The sequence below is a fragment of the Podarcis filfolensis genome, assembly GCF_964270895.1.
Source record: "Podarcis filfolensis genome assembly, chromosome: 7".
NCBI classification, from domain to species: domain Eukaryota; kingdom Metazoa; phylum Chordata; class Lepidosauria; order Squamata; family Lacertidae; genus Podarcis; species Podarcis filfolensis.
In genome coordinates, this window is record NC_139603.1 from 89,841,168 (window position 1) to 89,865,820 (window position 24,653).

General features: G+C 46.8%; 1 protein-coding gene across 1 annotated transcript; it reads right to left on the bottom strand.

Moving 5' to 3' along the window:
* Positions 1-1,499: 1,499 nt before the first annotated feature.
* On the bottom strand, positions 1,500-23,829 carry ZFTRAF1 (zinc finger TRAF-type containing 1). Its single transcript, XM_083622180.1, has 4 exons — positions 23,378-23,829; positions 11,630-11,868; positions 10,409-10,620; positions 1,500-7,284 (listed from the first exon to the last, which is right to left on the bottom strand). The coding sequence occupies exons 1-4, from the start codon at positions 23,741-23,743 to the stop codon at positions 6,893-6,895; spliced, it is 1,209 nt and encodes a 402-aa protein (XP_083478306.1). The 5' UTR covers positions 23,744-23,829; the 3' UTR covers positions 1,500-6,892.
* Positions 23,830-24,653: the final 824 nt, after the last annotated feature.

Consider the following 24,653-nt stretch of genomic DNA (forward strand, 5'->3'; position numbering starts at 1 on the left):
AAATGTTACAATATGGCATGTGCAAGATCTTGTCAGCAGGAGATCAAGTGCATCCGTCTGGGGAAGTGTGCATATGCAGAGGAATACATATATAATAAGAATAATAATAAATTAACAATTCTTATTCACCCTCAATGTTCAGCTCCTGGTGCGATGTTGGCTGGGACAAAACGTCTGCAGCAAAGAGCCAACTTTGACCTCCCAAAGCACTTTCTCAAAAGGTTATCCTCCTTGCCTTGCCTCCCTCTTTGAAATCTTTGCTCCAAACAATCCAGCCAGTTAGTGACTGGAACAACTCAACTATTGAAGATAAAAAAGGAGTGTTATTTGCAGTCTATTTACAGTGCCCAGGAGTAGTCTGGGGGATGGGCCTTATTGTTTTTTGTTCTTGTTTTCATCACATATTTTGTGCTTTTGTATTGTCTTTTTATGTTGTGAACCACTCTGAGATCTGCAGATGAAGGGCGGTATATGAATTTAACAAATAGTCTGTCGCTTTGAACGGGGTCACTGCCTTCTAATAAAGTTAAAACAACCTGTTGCTTCATAAAGTTTGGCAAAGCAGCTAACGATTACTTTATTATTTCAGCCAGGACAGTTGCACAGCAGGCTGCACAGGGACGGTTTTTCCTAAGTGGCCACATACAGTGGAATTTCAGACCTGATCACAAGTGGAAGAGCGTTGACACAACCCATGCCAAAGCCCTGGGACCATAGCAAGATCAAGACTTACAGAAGAACTCACATGGACAGTGGGTTGCATGCCTGCCATGGGCATGGCCAGCCCACACCTGCTTGCCCATGCTCATACAACAGGCATAGGCAAACTCGGCCCTCCAGATGTTCAGGGACTACAACTCCCATCATCCCTAGCTAACAGGACCAAGGATGATGGGAGTTGTAGTCCCAAAAAATCTGGAGGGCTGAGTTTGCCTATGCCTGGCATACCACCCCTCTTGCTGCAGCGGGTTTGCAACTTCCTGGCTAGACTACTGCATCCCTCTCTGCATGAAGGCACCCTCCATTATAGAGGGCAGAAACAGGGCATTTGGCATAGCACACAACCCTTCCTTGTATAAATTTTAATGCTGTGATTGAAAAGAGGGAGGGGTAAAAGGATGCTGGCTACTTTTGTGCTGAAATACTTGAGACGAAGTATTGAGGTCCTGAAGGTGAAGCGTTTGGGGTTAGGAAAGAGGCCTCAGGGGGAATTGCTGCAGAAACTGCTGCCCATTTGGTGTGGACAACTGTGGTCTAACGTTCTGCTTACACCGCCAGCCTTTTCAGTGAGCAGGAGTTCAGAAAACCTATTTCCAGATAGCGAGAGCTTTTCCCGATGGTGGTTAAGCTTTGGGATATGAGCTGCATGCCGCATGCAATAAGCACAGGCCCCTGTTCACCCTTTGGAAGGGACTGTGCTCACCCCAGTCCCGAGTTCAGTTCCGCCTTGGTAAAGAAGCCACGCTTGGGTCAAGCACACACACATACACAGACAGCCATGGGTTGGCAATACTTTTTTTTTTTTGTTTCGTTTAAACTACATTACATACAGAAACTTCAAACAAACGCAGACCAGATAAAGGAACAAAAGAAATCATTCCCAACAACATTTAAAACCGTCCCTCATTTTTTAAAAAGCCATTTCGGTATCATGTGTAGTGCTCGCAAAAATGGGAAAGACACAAGGTGGGACGGGCGGCAGCGGCAGAAGCTTATGGCCAGGTGCCCCCAAAGCTGTTGTGCTGGAGCAGCTGCAGCCCCCTGCTGTGGCCCCTGCCCCACATCTCCTTGGCCAGCCTGCAGGGTGGAGAGATGGAGGGGGTGATGACAGAAGCGGCAGCCTTCCGTTATACAAGCGCCTGGAGACTGACACTGCCCTTCCCACTTTCTTCTGGTTTCAAGCTGGAGCTTCCAGTTGGATTCCAAGGTCCAACAGAGAACCCCTCTTTCTTTCTTTCTCTCTCTCTCTCTTTCTCCACAAAAAAGAAGAAGAAAAGATCAACAGGAACACAAATAATGAAAAATCAGGCCAAGTACAACGGACATACCATCTTGCAAACAAACCATTGGTTTTCTTTTAAATTATTTTAATTCTACATTCGCTAGTTAAATAAATTACCCACAGTGAATACTGTAAGGAGGTTTGTGGTCTGCCAGTCCTTCAGGCCCTGGCATGGATAAGCATGCTACAATCTTTAGGCGTCTAGCACAGAACTAGACAGATAAGGCTCAGCTACCAAGTAGAAGTTGGACAGAGTCCCGTAGTGAGGACAGGGCAACCCAGGAGGAGGAGGAGGAGGTGGTGGTGGTGAGGCAGGGAGGATGAGAATGAAAGCAGGGAAGCAAAAATGCTGGCAGTGGCAAGCCTGGCAGGGAGATATGTCCAAGGAAGACCCCCCAATCACACAAATGGTTCCCAGCAGAAGACCAGAAAGCCTTAACATGCTTCTCATGTCAAGCCCTGGGAAGACTTCCTCAGCTTCCACTTTCAAAGTGCTTGTCCTTCACTACATACAGACTCTTGGGGTGGCCACAGTTGCTCTCTTCATTTCAGGGAGGGAGGGAGAGCTCTGCAGCCACTTCCATCCCTCGCTTGGCTCTCAGGGAGAATTAACCACTGCCACGATGCGATCATGCCTAAACAACAGCCTCTCGAGAAACAAGGAGGGTCCCTTCTGTCCCATGAGCCACTGCTCTTCCGACACATTGCCCCCTCCCTCCCAGAAATACTGGAGAAGTCAGAAGCTTGGCAAATAGATAATAGATTCTTGCAATAACCGTTGGGAGGGGGAAGAACTGCCTTCAATTATACAGGATAAAGGGAAATGATGTCTACCCATGAACCGCTCCCAATGGGTAACTTCGAAGTTAGCTCTTTGCCACTGGCTAGACTGAGATGATCAGCCACTAAATGTCTTAGCAGAGGAACCTGCTGGGGAAGGAAGAATGTGGCACCTGGTCTCTTTTTAGGAGGTAGATGCCAAATGTATTGAAGTGTCTGGATGGGAGAACTCACACCCAAGATACCCCAACTCTGGAAAGGAGCAGAAAGGTACAACCACCAGGCTACAGCTTGTTTGCAGCACAATTCAACTGCACTTCATTAAAGTTACTACATCACAAATTCCTATAGACCTTCGCTCCAGTCGTCAGTAGCCAACTCTGTCTCCTCTAGTCCTAACTAGAGCAAAGGGTCTCTTTTTTTAAAAAAAGCAGCAACAGGAGACATACAGATGACCCAGTAGAAAAAGTCCACACATGGAAGACTCCATGGGTAGCATTTAACTAAGTTTTAGAAGAGACCCACTGAAATTAAAGGACATAACTAGGTTAGACCCATTAATTTAAACAGGTCTGCTCCAAGTAAAACAAATTTGAATACCATCCTATGGGAGGACTGCCCAATCCTCAATCTCTCAAGTGCATTCTGAAAATATTGACAGGTTTTCTCTGGTAGGATCCAAAGGGAGGGAGAGGAAGAGGCTCCACTCAGTTTGCCATGTTCTGAATCTCAAGGATCAAGCCCATTTCGCTTCCCACACCCAAGTGGGATGCCAAGCAAACCCCCTCTTTCCACCGGTGTTCCTCCAGACACTTCCATCTTTTGGGAGAGAGGTACAGTACTGCCTATTGGACAAGATGGTTCACAATCTCATCTTCCTTCTCTTCCCATCCCCAGGATTGTGTTCCGTTTCTTACCAGAGGGGTCTGAAGTCCTGCTAAGAACACCTTCCTCCTAACTACCACGGTAGCTCTTCCAACATCTGACCGGTAAGCGCTACTCCCAAAGATGCTCTTGCATCCAAGTTACATGACCGCATGCCAAACATCAGGGTCTGGGAAGCTCTGGACATAGGCATCATCAGCACTTTTATTTTCCATTGCTAGCCTCTGTGGGAATTGATTTACATGAGGATGAGGTCTGAGTTTTCCTACGGCCTTCCAGAGACGGGCTGCAGGAAAGGCAGGCCCATTGAAAGCATTCCTTCTTCTGCAGTTTCCTAGTATATCACTTCTACTCATAAGTTAAGGTTAATGCTGAAGCCAGTCCCTGGAAGCATGACGAGCAGATTTCTAACCTCTGCATTAGTGTATACATAAGCTCCTTCTACAAGTAAAACTTTTGGTGTGTGCATTTATTTCCAGAGCAACCACAGTACACGAGTAAAGTAGGGAAGAACTATTTCAAGTCTAGACCTGCTCCAGTTTAAGGATTAAGTGATGTGCAAATTCTGGCTATTATTTAGAGGCCGCAGTCTTGAAATCTGCTCCACAATAAAAGGATCCATGAGCTTTAGTTCCCTGCCATCCACGTCAGGACAAACTGCAAGTTTCCTCAATCCACATGTTCTGCACTCGAGTCCAGAGACAGCCTCTTCGTTCCAAATACCTGAGAAAGTGCTCAGTGCTGGTTTGCATTCCCAAATACAAGGAAGACAGTTGCATGCACACACAGGCATCTAAGGGACAGTCTTGTTCCAAGTGTTTTGAGCAAGTGTGCTGCCCTTCACAGACCATTTCAAAGGCTGATCTTGCAGGCTGCCAATTCGCAAAAGCGCCCATTACAAGAAGTTGCCTGGAAGCGGGGCTTTAGCATGCAGCCTGCTTTGTGGAGATCTTAAGAACTAGTTCCTGGTTCAGAGTCCTTGCAATTAAAACACCTTAGGGCAAGAGAGACATAATTTTGGCTTTGGCAACCCTCAACTGGTAAAACAAAAACAAAACCCTGCCTAGTTGGTCAGTAATTCCTAATCACCAGCTAAAACAAACAAACAAGCCACAGCTGTATGCATGTCTGAAAAGCTCTTCCTCTGAAGCTCACAACTGTTTCAGATATTCCATATATCCCACCCATGCTGTTCAGGAAAGAAATTCTGCCTTCACATTCCCATCAGACAGGACTGATATAATATGGGGCAACTCCTTTGCTGAACAGTTTAACATGCCATCAGCTGGAACATCCTGCTAAACAGCTTGCCAACCTTCAGTTCTCGTTATCCCTGGGCACTTTGCTTTTTCTAAACACATGCTAAGACATTCTCCTACTCTGGGACTCCCAAGAGCACGTGGCCTGCTAAAATGAATGTGGCCCAGGCAGTCACCAGGAGCTTTTGCTGCCCTGCCAGGACAAACACAAGACGGGTGTCTACATACCTGGCATGGCACAGTGTGCAGCTGGTGGGCCGCACATAGCTTGGTGGGTCACAGTGACAACAGACCAGCCTACTCCTGGGACATCGCAGACTAATTCCCCACATTTCTAAAAACGCTTCTTTGACTATCACCTGCCACCACTATGACCAGGAGGCTGAAGGGAGAAAGGAGGACATTAAAACTGGGGGGGGGGGGATGGGGACTGCTTTGCTACCCTTTTAACAGCAATAAGTCCCAAGGAGGACAGCATCTGCAGCAAATTCTCACGTTTTAAAAAACATACCTGATCCAATTAGTCCATATAAAGCATACATTGCCACCAAAAGTAGCTTCCTTTAAATAAAAAAATGGCATGAGGATGAGGGGGAAGGAGTCAAAAGGAGAGGGAAGAAAATCATCTTGGATGTGCAACGTAACCTATTAGTTCCTCATGATACAGTCTTCATCCACCACCAATTTCCCCCACCCCAGTTAAAAATATGTTTAAGAGCATCAAGCAAAATATCCCTGTAGATCTCGTTGAAATTTGGTGAACGGCCACGCTATCCTCATCCATATATCTATATATATATATATTACATACATAAAATCACATTGTAAAATTGCATAATTACTAGAAGAGCCTGTTAACTCATTTGCACAAGAAAGAAAGAAAGATTTTTTCAAAGTATTGGGAAAGTTCCCAAAACAGACAGAATAAATCACCCTGCATTCCGAGAAGTCTGCACTGATTTGGGTCAGTTCTATGTAGGTTCCTATCTAGTCTGTCAAGATCTCAAGCCTGATGGTGGGGGGACTGGGGTGGAACAGAAGGAACAGGGCAACGCCGGGACCTCTCTGGATTCTCTCCTCGCGAAGTGCAATTCAAGCCATGTTGAGGATGCTACTTCCTGCCGAAAAGGAAGAGCCAGCAACTTTTCCATTTGTCATCATTAACCTTCTATTAATCCTGACTTCATTTCAAACGCTTCTTCACCAGCCAACAGCTCAACCGTATGGAAAAAGCTGGGAGAGGGGGGGATGATTTGAACTACTGATACACAAATGCAAGATTGGTGAGCCCGCTACTCATTCATGCCACAAAGCACCCAGTACGCTATTATCTCCCCTCTCTACAGAACTTGTTAGAATGTGGCATTTTAGCCTAGTTAGAAGGAGCCTGGCAAAAAGCCCCTTGCCTGGGTAGGGCGGGGGTCTCTGAAGATGACTTGGTTATCTGAGAATCTCCCATTTGTTTTATTCCAGTAAATCGAAGACAGAACCCATCACTTCCAGATTCTACCCAATTCTTGCTAAAATTATTCAAGCCAGAATGTCTCCCCACCAGGGCAGGAGGACACAGTGAAGGACCTTAACTCCGCCACCCAACCGCCCTGACACTACATTGTGGAGATCACACACAATCATGACACAGATGCAGCCTTTTCACAATGTATTGATTGGTGGTTGCCAGCTTGGCGCTCTCAAGCCTCGTCAGTACCCTGCACCGAGCCGGTTCCCCAGTCGCCTATTCCTGGCAGAGATGGAGAGAGAGACGAGGAAGGTAGCGGCCGCTCAAAGCTGTTGTATACCACACATGCAAAATGTTCTCTTTAAAATAATCAAATAACTGTGGAATCATAAAGGGGTCGAGGCAGCCGTTCGAGGTAACTCTGGTTCAGTGGTGCACGCTTTTTCTCTCTCGCCCTCTCATTCTCTCTCTCGGTCACTCCTGGAAAAGCCAAGCTTTGCTCTACGCTTACTTCTGTATCTGGAATATAAAGAGACGCAGGTTGATGTTCTTGGCTGCCAGCAATTTGTTACATTCCACAGAGTCTATGATGGGGAGCGGCACGTAGTCCGTTTCGTTGTTCTCGTTGGTAAAGACAAAGTGATAGATCACAGGGTTGATTTTCACGTCATCGTAAGGTCCTTTGAGCAGCAGGAACGAGCACTCCATGGGGGAGTTGATCTTGCTCTTGAGAATGAGCTGGAAGGAGAGAGTCCGCTTGCACGACAAGTTAGGGTTTCGTTCCGAATCGTTAACTCGAGCCTTCAATACCCAGGTCTGGTTCAGCACCGTGAACCGCGGAGTCTCATAGTAGAGGCGGGTGATGAAGTCATCTGTTCGGTAAGGACGGAACTGAACCTCTGCAAGAGAGCGAGAAGAAGGGGGTTGGGGGGGTGTGGAAGAAAGGAGACACACAGTTAAACCAGAGAAGTTGGCAGCAGAAAAAAACAAAGCTCAAGTTACCTGTAGCTACTGTGAGGGGCCTTCTTTGCCAGGACGTAAGGAGACAACAAGGGTGAGAGTAGCCATTCAGAGCTAGTTAGGGGGAGAAGCAACTTGGCTTCTTGGAGGGAAGGGAGTAGGGAAGAGGAGAAAATGAGATAAAACATCAATGCATTTTAACACTTAAAAACCACTACACAGTTTCATCATTGCTTAAGTTTGCGGGTGGGGGGGGGAGGGAGGAAGAGAAGTGGCAGGGAAGCTCAAATGTGAACAATGCAACCACTGTTACTACGAAGCTGCCTGTCTGGAGCCACACTGCCTGAAGGAACCCTGTGGGAGCATCAGGAGTAACCAATCCAAAAATCACCACTCAAGGATGGGAGGCGTCTGGAAGCAAGAGGATTTCTGCTCCATGTTCGTTTATCGCAGGACATGGAAGGTGCTATCACCGAAGCATCTTCAAGTCTTCTGGTCTTGCCCTCCATTCATTGCACGATGCCGCCCCACTGAATAAGGAGCATTTCCTCAAGAGGCCACCAGCAGCGGCTTGTGGCGCACAATCACATCACAGCTCTAAAATTCAGACTTTAGGTCTAAGGCCAGACCCTTTGCAGCACCACACTGGAGGCCTCTTCAAGTACCCGATTAAGAATTCTTGGGCCACTGACAGGCAGCGAAGCCAACTCATGCGCCATTCAGAATTGTAGGGGAAAGGCCGCTGGTTCCAGATTCATTAGGAGTGTCCATAACAATATACGGGTGCATAAAAACCAAGTCAGACAATGCAGTTCATGTAACACAGCACCTTTATTTTATTGGCATTAACGATACAGATCTGTAGATGGCACAGTTACGTATCACCACAATGCAAACCAAGAAACAGGGAGTGGGGTGGATGAAGAAGAAAGCCTTCAGGTTTTCACACAGTGCAGAAAATCCTCGGGTTAGATACATGAAAGACAGAGAACAGTACACTGAATCACTGAAAGCTCTATCCAATTTAGCACAAGTCCAGTGTCAGTCTCTTAAAACCCTTCTCCAGCAGAGTCCACAATGCAACGAAGTGCTGTGTTTTGTTCAAGTATATCAAGATTGTTGGCTCAGTGTTTTAAAAGTCTTTGGTGTACAAAACCCATGGAATCTCACAGAAACTCAGGGACAGGGAACCTCTGTGTACATTTTTGCATTCTTCGGTGTTTCCGGGGAACGGCAGCAACACCTGGACAAAGGAGGTGATGGAGTTATTCAAGCCACACAATCAGCCCGACTCAGCACTTTTGATCTCTCCGTGTCAAGCAGTGACAGCCTCTCTGGACAGAGGCCGCCTCTTTTCTAAAGAAGAGGAAGATCTCCACCCCTCTTCTCTCATGGGCAGAGGCTGCCCAGTGTTCAAGGACACTGGGCAGGTGAGCGCTACCCTCAGCAGCCAGCTCTCAACCTGTGCAGGTTGAACCCACCACCCTTGCCCTCAGCACTGCCATGCGGGCACTGCCTAGCTCTTCAGTAGAGCCGTTTCCTTGCGGTTCTCAGATCTGGCACCACCAGGGTGTCCAACTGAACTGTCTGCCACCCCCAATTCCGGCTGCTTTGCCCGGACAACAAGGAACTTCTCAGGAGGGAGGCATCTGGCCACCTTGCTCCACATCCCAAGTTCACCAGGACTCTTATTGTCGCTTTGCTTTTTCAAGCTCCAAGCACCTTTTCTAACTTAGCCAAGACAAGCAAAATCCTCTTTGCAGGTTGCAGCACTTCCTGGGGCAACAGAGAAAATCCACTACTTCTCAGGACTGGAGACAACAGGGTAAACTCATTCAGGTCCTCTCTGCAGGAAAGGTGAACATTTACAGCAAAACAAAGGAGGTTTCAGTATCTATTTTCCCACCCCCAATCAATAAACAGTGATTTTTCCACACATTATGCTGAACATGTTGCCAAGCCTACTTCAGGAGTCATACCAACGGAGTCAGAGGCTTACCTGGAAAAGCAGTTTAGTTCTATCACAATAAAATGACAGCTTCCTCCCTAACCTTGAAGATTTACCTTTATGGTTCCCCCACTTAAGGGGGAAAACACTTTGCTGCTAGGTCAAGAAAACCAGGAAAGGGCTCCACATCAGGAAAGGATGACAATGTTTCAACCTCTTTGGAAAAGGGGTTGGATGGAAAACTCCCAAAGTTTTCAAAATATGTATAGCAACCACATGAACAACCAACTGTCAGAACAGTAATCAAAACTTAAGCTGGAAGGTGCAATAATACTTCATTTCGCAAAGAATAGATTTCATGTAGAGTTTACAACCTAACATGGATATTAATACACCAAATTCCCAACCAAACTGGATGACTGACAAAGGCCAATCAACATTAAAACACTGTCCCGTCCCCGTCCCCCCGCCCACTGTCCCCAACCCCATACAAGGCAGCAGAACCAACACTGGTTTTGGGCCTTAGTCTGAGACCTGGCTCATCAGCCCCACAAATGCAACCACAACGCCTTACCTGGAGCTATGAAAGGTCCTTCTTCCACGCGACATCAATGCTGCACAGTGGAATAATCAGCAAAGAAGAATGCCAAAGAAGCAGTCAGTTCTGCTCAAGAAGATAGCCTCTGAGCGCGTGGCTCAGGGACCAGAAGCTGTGCACAGACCGTGCAGCTTGTGACACACACACACCCCCGGTCACTTTTCTTCCCAAGCCCTCAGCATCATGTAAAACATTTCTCACACACACACACACACACACACACACACAGGTTCACCCTTAAACCTGAACTCTCAAGTGGACAAGGAGGTTTCCTGGGGCAGACATTTTGTGCTGCAGCCCTGTCTGATCAGCAAAGTCTCGCTCTTCTGATCTAGAGGAACAGTTGCTGCATGTTTATTTAATGAAAACAAATTAATAAATGTTGCATAAGAGAAACACGACTATCAATAGACAAATGGCACTAATGTACCAAGGGGAAAAAAGCAAAGAATAAGCAACCCAGCATCAATCACAAAAGCTCTTTTTATCTATAGCCTGATCAAATCCCAGCAATTACCTGTATAGCCAATCTTCTCGAAGCTGAGCAGGCCAAATATGCTGTTGTACAGCTGCATCTCCTTTTTATGCGTTTGGTCCATTTCACCCAGAATCTCCATCAGCTCATTCCCCGTCTTTGTTGGGTGTGTGCACTCTGCCTCGTGTACGGTCAACTCGTGGAAAGGGCCTTGCCAGGGGCACCCAATCCGCTTGTACTTGCACCGAGTAACTCTACAGGCGAAAAGGAGGGCAAAACTCAAATGAGCAGCTATTTCAAGTAGGATGCCAGGGCAGATGGAAGTGGGGTAGGCACACTGCGCAGCAATGCTCGGGGCAAAAAGTAGTCCCCAAAAATGACACACAACCCTTGCTATGAAAGATTCACAAACTACCAGACCCCCTTTTCTCCCCCAGGGCAGCTGCACTGACCATAGCTTCCCAGCACAGATGACAATAACAGGTATCAGAACAGAAAAGCTGTGCCTTCATTGCCAGGAAGGGGCTTGTTGATGTGACACAAATAAAATGTTTCATCACTGAAGAACAAGACCAGACATTTTAAGTCATCTCATTACATTACCATTCCTCTCGCCCCCGTGGCCAAGGCAAGGCCACTGGTCTTTATACCACCTGCTCTGGCACCTTAAATCATGGGCTGCCAACCTTTTTGTACCTGTGTGTCGATTTCAAAACTGGAGAAAGCGTCATGAACAAAGACATTGCCTATTTACTCTGGCATTTGGCTTTTAATTGGGGCCCTCCGGTGTGATGATACCCTAAACCTTGTATTGGCTTTCATCTTGGGCAGGGTAGAAGTCATCCTTTTGGTGTTATTGAAGTATGAACACTTTTAATCATTAATGTTCTTTCATCTTTTCGATCTTATTTTAATTTTTTTGTATTCTGCATGCATTTATAACTGTAAGTTGCTTTGAGGCATTTTATGTAGTAAGCGACATAAATGCTCATCATCATCATCTTCATCACTACCCTACAGTTTTCTATGGAACCGTAAGATGGGTAGCACGCGCGCACACACACACACACACACACACATCAAGAGTGTTCCTGCAAAAGATTTGTACAATACATATTAAGCACAGAACCCCAACTTCGCTGACGACTAGAGGGAGTGCCCCTTTTTCCTGTCGGCACCATTCCTGCCCATCCCATAACATCATAGCAAACTGCCTTGGATTCAACAGCAACTCTTTGCTAAATGGCAAGAAGAGCCCTTTACCTGTCCTGGCATTCTTCTTTCTGATGCCTCTCCAAAAGAGAGCGAGGAAACTGACGCATGCAGAAGCCACACTCCGACGGCAGCTCGCTCACTGCTTTCTCTACGGCAAGGTTTCGGCAGCAGAGGCTCTTGCTGATCTCGCAGCGACAATTTGGGCAAGTGGCTTGCTCCTCTTTCAGCCGGGCATCTGCCAGCAGGTGGATGAAGCACCCAGCACACATTAAGTGACCGTTTGTACACTGCGAGAAAAAGGAAAACCAGAACTTCAGAGGTTTTCTAGAATTGCAGAAGATTCACTCAATCCCTGTGTCATGCTTGAGTTCTACGTAGCTTATGTCATTTATACTTCCATTCTTCCTTGCCTACATACTAATGCTACTAATACTACTACTAATAATTTATTATTTATATCCCGCCTAGCTGGCTGGGTTTCCCCAGCCACTCTGGGTGGCTCCCAATCGAAAATTAAAAACACAATACAGCATTAAACATTAAAAACTTCCCAGTGTGGTGTAGTGGTTAAGAGAAGTGGACTCGTAATCTGGTGAACCGGGTTCGCTTCCCCGCTCCTCCACATGCAGCTGCTGGGTGACCTTGGGCTCGTCACACTTCTCTGAAGTCTCTCAGCCCCACTCACCTCACAGAGTGTTTGTTGTGGGGGAGGGAGTGAAAGGAGATTGCTAGCCGCTTTGAGACTTCTTAGGGTAGTGATAAAGCGGGATATCAAATCCAAACTCTTCTTCTTCTCCTCTTCTAAACAGTTCCCCATTCAAAAAAAATTCAATTCTCTACACTTTAAAAAAATTTATTTGCTCAAGAAGCCCCTTCATTGCATTCCTCACCTCTAGTGAGAAAAAGAGCAGGGACGGAAATGACTTAGAATACAGTTGTCCTCTCTATGTAGGCAATCATGGCCCAAGGCCAGCATACTTGCTTCAGACCCAGCCACTCTGCAAGCTCAAGGAGATCAAATCATTAGGTGTTCCAGAGCAAGAACCCAAGAAGCATTCCTTTCAAACATGCGGAGGACCATGTTCTCAGCCCACCACACAACTCAGGGACCTGAAGGTGATTTTGTAAGCTGCAAATGAGGTGAGAAAGACTGTACAACACTGTCCAAAAATAGTTGTGCCTTCAAATCAGCCAAATACATTCAGGCTAGGCAAGCCTGCTGTCCTCAGGCAATCAGTCTCAACAGGTACAGTTTAATTAAAGTCACCAAACATACAGCAGGGAGTCATCTAGTCAAGTGCAGAACATTCGATAACAGAGGTGCCTCTTTTATCCACCTTCCTTAATTTCTTGCCAACTTAAAGAGCCCCATCTCAAGTGTGTTTATCCTCCCATTCATTCAGATACAGACCTTTCTCAAAGAAGAAAAGTGATCTGCATAGACCAACCTACACTTCAGCTGCAATCCAAAGACATGCTTCTTTAGGATGAAACCACAGTGAGACCATGAGACTTATTTCTGAGTGAATGTGAGCAGGACTGTGCTGTAAGAGACCTACCTACAGGAGGTTGAGACAATTCTAGAAGAGGCTGTATTCTACTACTGCTTACTACATACATATTTAGCAGTTTCCAATCTGAGCCTGATGAGTTTGTGCACATGGATAAAATCCCACTACTCAGAATTTGAGGGCAGGTTTGCAAACCACTACGGTGAGTCTAGGCAATAATCTATTTAATGTACCGGATTGATATACAATCTTTTCTTCCAAGGTGCTCCTTTTACTCAGTCACTATTTTATGCTATTTTCATATCACAGCAATGCTAATGCACAAACATCACTATATTTACTTTTCTGCCCTAATGCAAAACCAGGTGAAGGATAGCAACCAAAAGAACATCACTGAATTATCCCTTTATGGAGCTTTTAATAAACAAGGCTTTGGCCTCGGAAGCACAATTGTGCCCTGCATTTAACAGACCTGTCCTTCCAAGTCCTCATGAGGAGGAGGTGGCAGGTGGCTCGGGAAACAAGAGCCTGGTTTTTCCCGTTTATTCTCACTCAAAACACCACATGGTGCTTCATAACCCTAATTAGAGAAAAACAGAGCAATTATACTTTAGCATCAACACAGGAAGTGGCTGTCAGTAACAGCACCTACAAGCTAGGATGGTGGAGTCCAAATGTTGGAATGACTGCTACCTATAAATCTCAGCCAATAAAGAGGGGGGGGGGGAGGCATGAAAAGCCATAGATCATCATTTCACTGCCTCTTTCACCAGTTTGCCTCGTAAGTCACATACAAGACTAAGTACAAGTGCAGTTATACACAAATGCTGGACGGAAGGGACCAAAAATAATTCAGCACCCGGCCAACTGCTTCCATCTTGGATTCCTTTAGCCTTCCTTCCTTCAGACTCATCAACGTCTGCTGGCACTTGTGCAGAGATATCAGAGGTGTGTGGTGCCTTTTACATTACTAAAAAAAAATTAAATAAAAAGCAAACATACCTGAACTCTGCATTTTCCTCAGCCATACCCCCTCCCTTGGGAGATATTTCTTACTCTTGGGATTTATATACCACTTGATTGCAAGAAAACCTCTAATGCATTGTTAAGTCTACAACTGCCCTCATCCCCAACTACTGGTGAGGCTGCCTGGGGGTAATGCAAGTTGTAGTCTGATATTTTGGGACTCAATACTGAAAAACACTGCTTTAGTTGGAGCAACTTCAGCAGGCATCTCCCTCTGGCCCAGTATCGTTGCTGGTCAATTTACAGGTCTCTTCTTCAAGCACAGATAGAAAATAAATAGCTTAGACCATGTAAGCATTGTAAACTCTGCCTGCCCAGGATCACTGCTAACCCTGAAGACACCACGCAACAGCTCTGATGGATGAGATTCCACTAATATACTCGTGACAGAAAAGACAGAAATCTTTTTGCCACCACCATAAAGGGAACCTCAAATGGGCTCTAGATTCAGTTAGCTCTCCATCATTGTCTCCCTAATGTTCTATAACTCCCAGAACAGAAACTTGATTTTTTTTCCCTGTTAGGAATGGAGGACTCCACCTGCCTCCTGTGCAAGGAGCCATTTCTCCTAAGTAGGTAACATCATAACAGAAAACACCCCAAAGCAGTAGCTCCAAACCAAGTGGTCTGTAGGCTGAAGTAAAATGAAGGCATAACACCTGCAGGACAAATACAAATAAATAACTCTGTGCAGAGGGGCTGAATATTCACAACACCATGTTCTGCTCAATTTAAAGACCAATATGAATTCCCCTGACTGTATTGGCCAGGAATTCATTAAAGAGAGCGAAACTAGAGCAATAAGTCAAAATCCTCCTTGGCACCAAATATACATAGCGCCACACACTCTGCCTTAAACAGGAACACTGGTGTAGCAAAGATTTCACAAGTGACCTGTAAACAAAGCCTCTATGTATTTGCTAACACCATTTCTACATTGCCAAATAGCATGCACTCTCTGGGTGGTTCACAAAACAGGTTAAACAGTGGCCCCTTCAAATGCTGTCAGTCTACAGCTCCCATCAGCATGGTCAATGATCAGGGATGATGGGAATGATAGTCCACCAATATATCAAGGGTCATGGGTTAGCCACCCAGGTTAGAACCATAAAATACAAGGATAAAACCAATGTGAAAACAGCCACAGAATAAAGCCAAAGCAAAACCAACAGTATTGCAAAGATCTTTTTTTAAAAGGCAACCCATTTTTAAAACTGAAGGACTAAAAAGCTTGGGGAAATTAAGAAAGGTTTTCATCCAACAGAATCATCCAGAAAAGGGCCTCAGAAGACGATATTATGGTACACGTGGGCATATATGGGCGGAGGCTGGCACTCCTTGGCCACAACCTGTTTTTGACTTTAATACCAGCATTATGAAATGGGTCAAGGAATGGGCAGCCAGTGCAGATGACAGAGCATAATATTAACCATCACGATGCCTATTTTGAACCAACTGAAACATCTGGAGGGTTTTTTAAAGGCAGCCGCACACAGGACGCATCGCAGTATTCCAAAACGTTGATGACAGAATGCGGGTAATGGCGGCAACGCCGTTTCTATCAAGCTGATCTATCAACCACAGCCCTAAGACAATGAGAGAAGGCCACCTATGTATCCAGCAACAGTACAGTGGTATCTCTGGTTACGTACTTAATTTGTTCTGGAGGTCCGTTCTTAACCTGAAACTGTTCTTAACCTGAAGCACCACTTTAGCTAATGGGGCCTCCCACTGCCGGGGCACGATTTCTGTTTTCATCCTGAAGCAAAGTTCTTAACCAGAGGTATTATTTCTGGGTTAGCGGAGTCTGTAACCTGAAGCGTATGTAACCTGAAGCATATGTAATCCGAGGTACCACTGTACTAGGTCCAAGAGCACCCCCAAACTACAAACCTAATTCTTTAGAGCAGGGTTGGCTAATGACCCCATTGGCCTCCAGATGTTGCTGGACTACAGTGTGGACCGAGTCTCCATTTACTGACCCTCATTCAGTATACTACATTAAGTTAGCAGGGTGGGCATGATGTCATTCATCCAAGGATTCTCAAAGAGGCATCTAGGCTAAGGTTACCAGACGTCCCTGTTTCCCAGGGACAGTCCCCAGATTTACAAATCAGTCCCCATACAAAATCCATTGGAGTTGAAAAGTGTCCCCAGATTCATTGAAAAAAATCTGATAACCTTAATCTAGGCAATCATCAGACAATAGGTATGGGGTTTCTACTAATGAAAGAGTAAAGAAGGTCAAGTATATTGCAGAGGCACACAACCTCTTAACAGGATGAAGTCACCAGGGACAGCATCACTAACAGAGCCAGGCAGGATCTGACATCACAGTATGGCTGGGGGAAAGCAGGGGCACACAATAGCTCTGTTTAGGCCACCCAGGTGTAGTCAGGGGTTTCAGTGTGGAAACCTCGGGTTCAAACTTCACTCAGATGATTTCAACAAGTCACTATCCCTTGGCCCAACCTACCACATAGAGTGCCTAAAATGCCAGCTGTAGGCTACTTGGAGAAAGGGGAGGGAGGCAAGTAGCATAAATAAATCTGTTAGAGAGCCCCTTGCCTTTAGCTGCTCCTCTTCATTTACTAATCAACTGCACCTGGGCCTGGAAAGAGATTGTGGCAGCTGGAAGGCCTGGGTATACAACAAACTGGGACCGGAAAATGGGGTATAAAACACACACACTCCAAGCAAAGGAGGATAGATGCATCATGCCAATAATTGGACTGATCAAAGTAACATGTCAAGTTAAGGAGAGGCTGACTACATTCGTCTATCAAGACATATTCCCTTCAGACACTCATGCAAGGTTACAGATGCTTCTGGCAGCCTGAGAGACCTTTCAGTCACCTCCTGGAAGTTCAGTCTAAACCCTGAATCCATCTACCTGGCAGCAGAGCAGAGCACAAGAGCTGCGGCAGACAGGCAGAATTCCTAGAAAGATTTCAGAGAAAAATGATGAATGCAATATGATCGTGAAACGCCCAGTCCTGACAAACTAGCCTCTCAACAAGCCCACACAGCTGCCAAGGCCTATGCTTACTACTGTAGCAAACCCTGAGTTGCGGGAGGGAATAACTCAGTAGAAGTGCTTCTGCCATTTCCTAAGCTGAAGGCACTCAAGAAACCTCTCCCCTCTTTTTCTGAGTCTAAACAACATCTGTAGGCTCCTGCAGCATTTAGGCAGGGGCTCAAACTCCTATTCAGTGAAAGAATCAACAGATACACTGGACTATAATAGGCAAGTCTCTCAGCCTCAGTTCTGCTGCCTGCAAAATATGCCATTATCTGCATACTGTATTTCTATTTGCAACCACCTAGCTCTCAGGACTGCTGTGAATACAAAACAATCTTCCAAAGCATTTGCACATCATAGTATGAGTTATATAAATGGCACTTATTACACAATTCTTTCTGACACTGAAGCTCTTCGGGAAGGGCGAGTTTTCCTGAAGACTCAAAGCATTCAAGCATTCAAGGATTCAGCCAGGACTGTAACCTGCAACAAATCTGTTTACACTCTCAGGGCATAGCCCCTTCCTGTTTCTAAGCTGCTTCTTTTGAACTATGTTGCACAATTTGCATGGGAAGGAGCTTTGCAGTAAAACCCTCTTCCTCTCCTCAGCTCTGATTGCTCAACAATCTGGGCACTGGTCGTCAACTGGTGGATCAGGACGCCCCACGGCTGCATTGCGACTTCTTCTAAGGTGGGAACACACAACAGCAACAGCAGCATATAAATATATGGTAAACAAGCAGTTAAAAAGAGACTTCCCTAAATGTACGGTTGGATAAAGATGGGTCCTGGGTCTGAAAAGGCTGAAGACTTCTGTTCCAGGGCAGCCAGATCTATACTGTGAAGCAGACAAGACTCCGGGGCTTTCAGACAGGCGAGGGAGGAACCTATTGCATGAACTGTTACCACCGAGCTACGGCTCATCCCCAGTCTTCTCAAATGAAGCTGCAAGAATACATTCCTGGGCTTGGAGCAGCCACAGACAACTTTGAATTGACCTTTCCAGGAACCCTGCTTCCTTTTGTAACCTTTAATACAAGTAGTATGCTTTCTTAAACGCCTTCCTCTGTACCAGCCGCCATCCTTCGCTGCTTAGGTTACAATCCCCCCAGTGTGCAAGAGAACACCAGCTTTTACTTGCTTCCCCAACTGTATGGAAAATGTTGTACGGAAAAGGGTGGAAACAACTATTTACAAATCTATGACACTTAGTTTTGAGGCTCAAACCACAGAATGGCAAAACGAGGCAATTACAGTCATAACTCGGGTTGAATGTGCTTCAGGTTGAGCGCTTTCGGGTTGCGCTCCGCAGCAACCCAGAAGTAACAGAGTGCAGTCGCGTCTTACGTTCTATTCAGGATGCGAACGGGGCTCCGGAACGGATCCTGTTCGCATCCCAAGGTACCACTGTATTCTTAGTTTAGTAAAGGCTTTGTGTAAATATTTTATCTGAAGTTGTAACCATCAAATAATTGAAAAAGAACAACCAGAACTAACAAAAAAAAAAACCATTAAGTCATAAATCAGGAATAATAGGTCAGAGGGTCCTGGAACTTTTCCAGAATTTATTATAATTACTTGTGTCCTGCCTTTCAGGATATTTGAAGGTGGCTTACAAACGACATCTAAATGCATAAATAAACAAAACAACAAAAAAATTCAAGACATAAGTCTACAGGATCTTGCAGTTGGTGATAGACAACCTTAGAAATGAAGGCCAGTTAACTTTAGCAGGTGGGCTGATGGTACATTGGACAGACTGGCTCCCAGCCTCTGTCCTTCCAAGAAGACAGCTGGTAGATCAGCTTTGAAAGTGCCACAGCTTTGGCACCATGATCATAAACTTTAAGATTCAGCTTCTAGTCATCCTTCTCCTAACCTGCCAGAGCTGGGATGGTAAGCAGAGTGTTTATTAGATCTCACCTAGCAGGGGTGTGTGTGCATGTGTCATGTGGGGAGAGACAGCCCTTGAAGGTCACGGATTTTCAAGATCAAGACCAGCACCTTGAACTGGGTCCAGAAACAAACTGAACAGGCTGACTATATGCACATCTCTCAGTATCTGAGACGAGCAACTGCATTCTGTATCGGCTGAAGCTTCTCAATTATCATGGAGCCTCATATGACTGCAACAACCACTGGACTCCAGACACAGATACTGTATTAACACAAAATGCTTCCATTATTGTCACTGCCAGACTTTAATTGCCTGTGTGCTTCTCCTCATAGCGCTGCAACCAACAATGATGCTTTTCTTCCCTGGGATCTTGAGCTTGTTTTCAAACTGGTAAAGCTATCACTAATCTTGCTCTTCCAAAAATGAAATGCAATTCCTGCCCTGTTTTTCGGCAAGGAATTATGGAGATGGCACATCTGACATCTCCTTATTCTACAGTGAGGCAGCGAACACTGCGCGGATATTATTAGGGCGCAACCACCAAAGTGTAACATCACCAAGGCGATGACCTTTGCATTTAGGGACTTAACTGAGCCAAGTCACATGCTGCAAGTCACATGTTCCATGCTTCTGGTTCACACTTGGCTTCTTTTAGCTCAAGTCCTTGTTCTGCACCAATTAAGTGCAAACATTGTGGGGGGGAGGGCAGGGGAGAGAACAGGAGGCTTTCATGCAGCTGAACAGCCAACAACAGAGGCACAACTGGACACAAGTCCATTTGATTGTTGATTTGTTTGCACAGTTTGCCTGGAGAGTCCTCTGTGGCTTCTTTACCCTAAAATGTTTGCAGGAATTAAATGGAGCACAATAATGGGGGGGAACGAAGCAGGTTCTGATAATGCAAGCGCTAAACAAGCACTTTAAGGGAACATCTTTGCAAAACAGGGAAGGGGGTTTCTCCAAGCTTTGGTGGACACTGCAGAGCTCTTCATTACCATAACAGAGAGGCAAAAAGCATCATCTGGTAGCAGTACCTGAATTTATGCATGGAGCTCAGGAAGCCCAGAGCATTCTCTTGGTCAGAACAGCAAGGCACATCTGTCAGCCAAAACAACACACCAGACTTCCTCCCCAGCAAGAGGATCTGGGACTCTTAAAAATGTCCATACAACTTCTCTGGCCTCTCCATTTCTGATCAGAAGTCCAACAACATCCCTTAACTTCTTTGAAAATAAATGCCAACGCTTAATTTTGTTGAGATGATTTTAGTACCTTGCAGCTAATTCTGAAAGTTTTGTGTATTTGTAAGGTGCGAGGAACTACTTGGAAGTTATAGTCTAGATGTTCTCATTTAGGTACAGGAGGTGGGGGCTTGGTCTGGCATACCTTTGGAAGTAGGTAGAAAGGAAGAAGAGAAGAAAAGAAAAAGAAAAGGAAGAAGCAAGCCACAGTTTTAAAAGTGAATATAGTATCTCTAATTCTGTAGAGAAAGACAAGCAGATCTTTCTCATACATATAGGAAAGTAGGAACCCAGTCCCTGTAAAATTCACTGAACCTGTAGGCTAAATGAGGTTCTCTGAACCTTTCCCAATCTTCTCACCACTGTCCCTTAATGTGTCTCTACTGCCTCTCTTACTCACTCGCTGGATCACCACCAACCTTACTGTATGCTTGTGAAACATGGACCACTTATAAACGCCATCTCCAACTCCTTGAAAGATTCCATCAATGGCGTCTCCGAAAAAAATTGCAAATCACTTGGGAAGACAGGTGAACTAATGCCAGTGTACTGGAAGAAGCAAAGATCATCAGTGTTGAAGCAATGATTCTTCAAACATCAACTTCGTTGGACTGGTCATGCTGTGCGGATGCCTGATGATCGTCTTCCAAAGCAACTACTCTATTCCAAACTTTAAAATGGAAAGCGTAATGCTGGCGGTCAACAAAAGAGGTTTAAAGGCTGTCTCAAGGCAAATAAAAAAAAAAGTAGTATAAACACCAACAATTGGGAAAAATTTGCCTGTGAGCGCTCCAGTTGGAGAACAGCCTTTACCAAAGGTGTCGTGGGCTCTGAAGACACTCAAACGCAGGACGCAAGGGAGAAACGTGCTAAGAGGAAGGCACGCTTGGCAAATCCACACCATGATCAACTCCCATCCGGAAACAAATGTCCCCACTGTGGAAGGATGTGTGGATCCAGAATTGGCCTCCACAGTCACTTATAGACTCATTAAAACCGTGTTTATGGAAAACAATCTTACTCAGCTACAGTGATCACCAAAGAGAAGAAAGAGAAGAGGCTGCTTCTCTTTTATAGCTGTCAGGCTGCTCTCCTTCCAATACTCATGCATACATTCACTAGGTATAAAGATAGCAGAGAGGAATTCTCATCATATGCAAGCAAAGTATATCTTAAGGAATCACAGCAGATGAGACTTGCAGAGCCAGTGGCAACAAGAAGAATCAACACACTGAGAAGTCCCATCCAGCACTTTGAACATTACCATAAAACAGAGTCAGGAGATGGTGGTTTCTTGAACCTGACCTCAGGGCAAAGGAGTCCCTGTAGATGAGTGGAGTTGTACAATGGCTCACTCCTAGTTCACCATTTACATCCCAACAACTCTCACTCCTAGTTTACTACAGTGGTACCTCGGGTTAAGAACTTAATTCGTTCTGGAGGTCCGTTCTTAACCTGAAACTGTTCTTAACCTGAGGTACCACTTTAGCTAATGGGGCCTCCCGCTGCTGCTGTGCTGCTACCACACAATTACTGTTCTCATCCTGAAGCAAAGTTCTTAACCTGAGGTAATATTTCTGGGTTAGCGGAGTCTGTAACCAGAAGCGTCTGTAACCCGAGGTACCACTGTGCTTACATCCCACCCTTCCTCCAAAACACAGGGGGAAGGGAAGCTCAGAGCAACAATTATGAGCAGAACAAGTTATACCACAGGTTGAAAGATCAGCAGCTAAACCTGCCACCCAAGAGGCTAAATTAATGAGTCAGGAGCAAGCAGCACACAGGAAGAGGTATGAGGTGACCCTGCCCAAACGCTGGATAAATGGAGATCTCAGACAAAGCAAAACAAGGTGGGCGTGTCTGATTTGTGGAACTAGATAATTGTTTCCATTTTAGGGATTTCTCCAGCATGGCTTAAAGAAATACAGCATAATGGGAAGAGGGAAATGTATGTACGTTATCTGATGGACACTCACTCTGTGCAAGACGGTGGGAAGAACAATGCAAGAAAATACACTACAAGCACATCTCTCCGATTCAATTGGTTACTGCCTACTTTTGTACTTACCTGCCATGATATTGGCTATTCCGCCCAGAATATGCACTGAAGGAGGGGCGGGGGGGGGGGGGGGAGGAAGAGAAGGGGACTGATCCACACCACTATTTGACCAGTCAAGCAAGAAAAATCAGCTAAACACCTTAACTTAGGAGACAACCCACCCGCATTATTAAGTGATGATCCTTAGAAAGCGCGGATTTAACATCATTTTTTAAAAAGTGTGGTTTTCTCTCCCCCCTCCCCTATTTCAAAAAAAAAAGAGTTTATCTGAAGAAGTGTGCATGCACACGAAAGCTCATACCAAGAACTAACTTAGTTGGTCTTTAAGGTGCTACTGGAAGGAAAAAAATTTTTTTGTTTTGACTATGGCAGACCAACACGGCTACCTATCTGTAACTCCCCTATTTCAAGCATTTCCTTGCATTTCTCCCCTCATTTTGAAAAGCTCCTAACCCAGCCCAAGGGCAGCGGAGACTACAAGTTTGAAACGAGCGAAATGAGTCACAACTGACATGGGCCGTTTCATGATGGGCCAAAGCTCGGCAGCCCATGCCTTGCAAGCATGCATGCAAAAGGTCCCGGGTTCAAATCCCCATGGCAACTGCAGGTAAGGCTGGAAGAGAGTCCTTGCTGCCTGCCATGCGTTTCCCAACCTCGGGTCCCCAGCAGCTGTTGGGACTACATATCCCATCATCCCAGACCACGGGTCAGGCCCATACCTGGCTCAGTATGTAGTCCAACAACCCCCGGGGCCACCCGAGGTTGGGAAAGACGGGTGGAGACCATACTAAGCCAGGTATGGGCCTGGCTCACGACAAGGTCGCCGCTGCCTGCGTTCCTCTGCATTCCCGCTTACCTTCGCGTTCACACGAACACCTGCACCCAGGTAAGCCTTTCCCGCCCCGGGGCAAAAGGTTCAGCGGGATGCAACCCCCGTGCGCGGCCCCGAATGCCACCATTGCGGAGGGAGGGGAACCCGGCACGTGGGAAGGGGACCCGTACACGCGTGTACACGTGTAGGAGGAGGACGCGGGGCGCACCTGGTAGACGGAGGCCTTGGGCAGGTCGAGGCACACGGTGCAGCAGAGGACCGAGTAGAGGCGCTCCTCCAGCTTGACGCCGCCGCCGCCGCCTCCCTCGGCTCCGCCCGGCAGCTTCAGTCGCTTCTTGGGCGGCGCGTCGGAGTCGCGGTCGCCGCCGGGCTCGGGCTGCCGGACAAGGCCGCCGCCGCCGCCGCCTCCCCCCGCGCCCGCCCCCCCAGCCCCGAGCGGCGGCCCCGGCTCCTCGGCGCCCCCCGGGCCAGGCCCCGCCGCCTCCCCCAGCGCCAGAGGACCCCCGGCGCCCGCCGCCACCACGCCGGCCGCCGCCCCGCCGCCGCCGGGCTCGCGCTCGTCTGGCCCCGACATGGCGCTCTGGCTCGGCCGCGGCTGCTCAGCCCGCCGTCCCCAGGCCCGCCTCGGCCGCCTCAGACGCCGCCATCTTGCTCGGGCCGCTCCGCTCCTTCTTCCCCCCGCCCGGCTCCTCCGCCCGCCCCCTCGCCCACACGCCCGGCCAATCACAGCCGCGGGGCGTCGCGACCCGCCGCCCGTCAATGGCGCGACGTAGGCGGGGGACGAGACGGGCAGCCTCTCCCGACCAATCCTGCGCCGGCTCTCCTCAGAGACGGGAACAAGGCTCCGGGAACGCCCCTCGGAATCAGCCAATCGCCCCTCGCGGAGAGCGGGGCGCCGCGCCGCTGGGGCAGCACAAAAGACCAACTCGCCCCAGCGACGTTGGACTCGCTTTCCCAGAAGCCTCCGCCGGGGTGGCCAACGGCCAGGGAAAGCGGGAGTTGTAGTCCTCCGGCGTCTTGAGACCCGCAGCCTTTCCCCAACCGGCTGTTTGGGGCGACGGCTCCTGTCAGGCCCACCTCGCAGGGGCTGATGGGAGTTGTAGTCCGAAACGTGTGATGCTGTAACAGCTGAGTTAGGTCTGGGAGAGCCAGGCTGGGCTTCTCAGGGCAGGGAAGCAGCTCTGCAATTTGATGCATGAGAGCTGGGGACATTTTTTTTTTTTAATAATTTTGATTAACTGGCCAATCACATCAAATTAAATCACATCACATAAATTCCAAATTACAAAGCCAAATTTTTAAATTTTGTTGGGGGAACCCATACTTCAAGATCCAAAGGGGGATTCAGATCATCTTCTTATTACTGCGTTAATGTCCAAATCAGTCCCAATCAGTCCAAACAAAATTCATAATTCTATCCAGTCTTATCTCGGTGTTTCCACATCATATCTTGTTCATATAATTTCTATTTTTCCTTTACGATC

What these genes read in the sequence shown, in the direction of transcription:
- ZFTRAF1 (XM_083622180.1), bottom strand. Translation starts at nt 23,743, where the DNA reads ATGTCGGGGCCAGACGAGCGCGAGCCCGGCGGCGGCGGGGCGGCGGCC. An exon ending in CCAAGGCCTCCGTCTACCAG is followed by an intron (nt 11,869 to 23,377) that starts GTGCGCCCCGCG and finishes TTTTTCTCGCAG; the next exon opens with TGTACAAACGGTCACTTAAT. An exon ending in CGAGAAGATTGGCTATACAG is followed by an intron (nt 7,285 to 10,408) that starts GTAATTGCTGGG and finishes GCTCTCTTGCAG; the next exon opens with AGGTTCAGTTCCGTCCTTAC.